The sequence below is a fragment of the Phaenicophaeus curvirostris genome, chromosome 5, assembly GCF_032191515.1.
Source record: "Phaenicophaeus curvirostris isolate KB17595 chromosome 5, BPBGC_Pcur_1.0, whole genome shotgun sequence".
Lineage (NCBI taxonomy): Eukaryota > Metazoa > Chordata > Aves > Cuculiformes > Cuculidae > Phaenicophaeus > Phaenicophaeus curvirostris.
In genome coordinates this window covers 64,780,222-64,785,054 of record NC_091396.1, presented here as the reverse complement: position 1 = coordinate 64,785,054, position 4,833 = coordinate 64,780,222, and the positions used below count along the sequence as shown (strand labels likewise).

At 56.6% G+C, this 4,833-nt stretch overlaps 1 protein-coding gene across 1 annotated transcript; it reads right to left on the bottom strand.

Annotated features, from left to right (window-relative positions):
• Positions 1-1,147: 1,147 nt before the first annotated feature.
• LOC138720765 (inositol 1,4,5-trisphosphate receptor-interacting protein-like 1) lies at positions 1,148-3,601 on the bottom strand. The gene has a single exon (XM_069857111.1). It carries the CDS (start codon positions 3,350-3,352, stop codon positions 1,730-1,732), a length of 1,623 nt encoding a protein of 540 aa, XP_069713212.1. The 5' UTR covers positions 3,353-3,601; the 3' UTR covers positions 1,148-1,729.
• Positions 3,602-4,833: the final 1,232 nt, after the last annotated feature.

The window sequence follows — 4,833 nt, the reverse complement described above, 5'->3', positions numbered from 1 at the left end:
TGCCACACCAGAAGGATGGGACGTCATCCAGAGGGACCTGGACAGGCTGGGGAAGTGGGGCTGTGAGAACCTCATGAGGTTTAACAAGGCCAAGTGCAAGGTCCTTCGCCTGGGTCGAGGCAATCCCCGATTTCAGTACACGATGGCAGATAATGTGATTGAGAGGTGCCCTGCAGAGAAGGACTTGGGGTGCTGGCTGATGAGAGCCAGCAATGTGCCCTCGCAGCACAGAAGGCCAACCATGTCCTGGGCTGCATCAAAAGAAGCGAGGCCAGCAGGTCGAGGGAAGTGATTCTGCCCCTCTATTCCTCTCTCGTGAGACCTCATCTGGAATGCTGTGTCCATTTCTGCATTCCTCAACGTAAGAAGGATATGGAACGGTTGGAACGGGTCCAGAGGAGGCTACAAAGATGGTCAGAGGGCTGGAGCACCTCCCATACGAGGACAGGCTGAGAGAGTTGGGGTTGTTCAGTCTGGAGCAGAGAAGGCTCCGAGGAGATCTTACTGTGACTTAAAGGGGCCTACAGGAAAGCCGGAGAGGGACTGTTCCTAAAGGCTTGTGGTGATAGGACAAAGGGGAACGGGTATGAACTGGAGAGGGGGTGATTTAGACTAGACATTAGGAAGAATTTCTTCACCGTGACGGTGGTGAGACACTAGAACGGGTTGCCAAGGGTAGTTGTGGCTGCCCCATCCCTGGAGGTGTTCAAGGCCAGGTTGGATGGGGCCTTGGGCAGCCTGATCTAGTGGGATGTCCCTGCCCAGGGCAGGGGAGTGGGAACTATGTCCCAGCCTGACGGGCCTGCGGTGGTCAGGAGATGCATCACAGCCGTCTTGAAGGTATAGATGGACGAGCTACTGCCTACCAGGATGAGTTGTCTCTGCATCCCAAGGAAGGCACTTCAGGATCCCCATGACACAGAGACAACGTGCACGGCTGGGGAGGGGGACGAACTATTCCCACCGGCTCAACGTGGGAGCGCAGAGAGCTGGGGGAAGCGGTGAAAGCAGAGGCCAGTGCCCCATTTCCTTCTGGAAATGCTCCTCGGCTCTGCGGCAGCTGAGCAGCCGGCACCCTATGCCCACGGCCCCTGGGAGAGTGATGCACAGACACGCAGAGACGCAGCCTTTGTTCAAACACACCATTTATTGGCAACTTTGTACAGTGCAAATATCCCGGAGGGAATGGGTTCTCTCCAAGAGACGGGGACGGTCGCCGTGTAGGGGAAACGGGAGTCTGTGGCACAAGCCTCCTCGCAAGGGGCTCTTCAGCTGCATCGGGACCTACTGCCCCGAGTGCGCTTTTGCTCTGGAGGAGAGGTGTGGCAGCAACTCCCCGAGTGCTCACGTGCAAACCCCAGTCAAGGGTCCTTCCCTCTTGTAAGGGTCATTACTTTATCTTTCTTTGTCCTCCTCACTTGTCCTTTGGCTCTCTTTGGCCACCTTCCCTTTTTGGAGAAGGACACTTGCAATAGGACAGTTTGTAACTTGGATGGGAAACACAGTTGAGAAAGCCCATCTTCTTCTGTATCTGCTTCTGCCTTTGACAACACCGTTCCTCGTGGTTCTTAGCACAGTCTTTCTCCTGTGGTGTGTCAAGTGCCAGTCAGGCGCTTGCTTAAACTCGCACCAATACAATACACCGTCTACCTCTCCAGATCAAGTGTGAGGATGTCGCCTGCTGTCAACTGTGAGACCAACACTCAGGCTCTGTGCATGGAGACCTCTTTCAATGTCCCCTCCCCACCAGCCTTACGAGTTGATATTGCAGCTGTTTGAAATCACGCAACGCCTCGGCATAGGCCGCTGGATCCTGTGTGAGGGGTTGGAAGAGATTGAGTGGCTCGGCCTTTCTGAAGGATGGCGGCAACCTTATCTCCTCGGGCACGTTCTCATTGCCAAGGAAGAAGTGTTTGAGGCACTTCTCCTTCAGGCAGCAGAGCATGTATTGCATGAGGTCTCGCAGCCGCAGTAGCAAATAGTTGCTGTGCCAATCTGAGAGGGGGATTGTGGTCAGGAGGTGCATGACAGCTGTCTTGAAGGCATAGATGGAAAAGCTTGTGCCCTTCAGGCCGTGGGCACAGTAGTGAAGGCATTTAAGGTGGACACGTCCGGCTGGGATCTGCCTGGCCACGTACTCGAAGAACTTCGCCTCGGCCGCAGCGTAGGTCACTGGCCACGTAGTGCTTGGGGTGGAGGTGTCGTCTGGAGCCTGGCTACTTAGGAAGATGTCCGAGTCTCCGTGCCGCACCCCAAAGATCAACTCAATGAAGAAGGCTTTTCCAGAGGCACTTGTCAGCTCCAGACTGCAGGACTGGCTGGAGGGCAGCGTCTTCATGCTGTAGCGACACAACTGAGGCACATCCCTCCAGGCTGACATCGTGAGGTTCTGGAACCAGTGGGCAGTTTTGTGCACATCTAGGTAGCAGCCTGTGCAGAGGGTGTGTAGGAGGCTGGGGTCCTGATTTTTTGTGATGTCCATCTGAGAATGGTGGAGGAAGCAGATCATCTTCTCCTCCATCTGCTGCCCTGTGCAGGTGCACTCCAGCTCCACGCGGATGCGGGGGTCTCCTGCTGGCATCTCCCTTGCGGTGCCAAGCTCCAGGTTGAAGGTGTGGCCGCGAGGTGCCTTCAGGGGCAGGAGCAGCTGGTGGACAGCATCACCATCACAGGGAAACCAGCCTTCGAAGGAAGTGCCCACACTGATGGCTTGTTGCAGCACAGGGTAGAAACTCTCCCACAACTGCTTTCTGATGACCGAGAGGAGTTCATCCACCAGATCCTCCACCATCAGGCGACTGTACGTCACATACTGCACTGGCCTGCAAGAGCGCCTTTCAAAAATCCCGACCCGATCCCTCTCTTCATCAGAACCTTCTTCTCCACTTCCTTCCTCCTCCACCTCCTCTTTCTCCTCCACCGGCTCCAAGTTCCAGACCAGATCCCTCTCATCATCAGGACCTTCCCCTTCACTTTCTTCCTTCTCCTTCACCTTCAACATGTTGCAGCCAGCCCTTTCCTCAGTGCTGCTGCTGTCTGCCGCACGGCTCCTTTTCCTCAAGCACCAGCAGAGGCCCAAGAGCAGGACCAGGCCTCCAGCAATCACCCAGAGGTGCCACTGCTGCAAGGCAGTAGAGTGCTGTGCTACCCTGGCAACGTCCCACTGCTTCTGTGTCTTCGGCTCCAGGGACCTCTGCTCTATCTCCTGCCATAGCCGAGCCATCTCCTTCTCCAGAAACTGGGCACGCTGTGCCATGTGCTCACGCGTGGCCTCATCCAGCTCATCCCCAGCCAGGGGCAGCTTCTGGATGAGGGTTAGGAACACACGGACGAGGAATGAAGTGGCAGCCATGGCCTGCAGGAGGAAGGAGAAGAGGGGTTCAGAGGGGCTGGGCTGGAGGGAGCTGGTGGCAGGGGAGAGAGACCTTTGGGGCAGGCAGGAGTGGGGACGAGGCAGCTGGGAGGCAGCGATGCCTTTGAACCGCGCCCTGCCCAAGGTGCTCCTGCAAGCGGCTGGGGCCTCGGTGCTGGGGCAGAACCGACCCTCCCTGGGAGCCACGTTTCCGCCCCAGCCCTCGTCCAGCCCAGCCTCCCGCCACGTGTGCACTCACCACCCTCCCACGCCGCACTGCCCAGGGCTGCCTGCCGGTGCCTCTATAACCTGCCCCGTGCTCTCTCGTCCTTTGTGATGTCACAGGCACCGGAGCGCACCACGGGCACCGGAGCACACCGCGGGCACCGGAGCACACCACGGGCTCACCCCCAGCCAGCCCCACCCCCAGCTCAGCGACTTTCAGCTGTCCCTTCCCTGCTCCTGCTGGCCACACCATTTCTGACCCACGCCAGGATGCTCTTGGCCGTCTTGGCCACTGGAACCCCTGCTGCCTCATGCTCAGCCACTGTTGACCTGCACCACCAGGTGCTTTTCCACCAGGCAGCTTTCCAGCGGCTTTCCCTGGAGCGATTCATGGGGCAGTTGGGACTGAAGTGCTGCCCCCGCTATTCTGCCTTTTTGAACCCCATAGAATCGACCTCGGACCATAATCCACCCTGTCCACATCCCACTGGAGAGGCTTCTTGCCCTCAAGCACGTCAACACTCCTACCCAATTTTGTGTCATCTGCGGAGTTACCTAGGGAGCACTGAATCCCCTCATCCAGATGAACAATAAAGATCTGAAACAAGACTGGCCCCAACACTGAGCCCTGGACAATACCGCTTGTGACCGGCCACCAAAGGATTTAATTCCCTTCCCAACCACACCCTGGGCTCCACCATCCAGTCAGTGTTTTACCCCCCAAAGTGCACACCTAAGCCATGAGCTGCCAGCTCCTCTAGGAGAAGGCAGTGGCAAACGGTGTCAAAGGCTTTACTGAAGTGCAGGTAGAAAACATCCACAGCTTCTTCCTCAAGCACTGAGCGGGTCAGCTGGTCATAGAAGGAGACCAGACAGGTGAAGCAGGACAGTCCTTTCATGAACCCGTGCTGGCTGAGCCCGATCCCCTGCTTGTCGTGCACGTGCTTGGTGAGCGCAGTCAAGGGGACTGCAGCAGGATGCAGGGTGGCAATCAAAACGTCTGCAGCAAATCAAGTCTCCTGCGCACCAGGGCTGACTCTGTCTCCTTCTGATGCCACACCCGGCTTCTCAAACCTTACCCTGTGTGATATTGTAATAATTGTAACAGGACTAATAATCCACAATCATGGCCTTGTAATGCCACTATTGTATAATAAACTGTACTGTGACGATACCGGGTCAGAACGCTTGGACAGCAGGTTCCATTAACTGTTTCACGAAACATGCGTGATTCCAGGAAGGACGTTGGTTGGAAA

Excerpts from the sequence above, each read along its gene's own strand:
- LOC138720765 (XM_069857111.1), bottom strand. The coding sequence starts at position 3,352 with ATGGCTGCCACTTCATTCCTCGTCCGTGTGTTCCTAACCCTCATCCAG.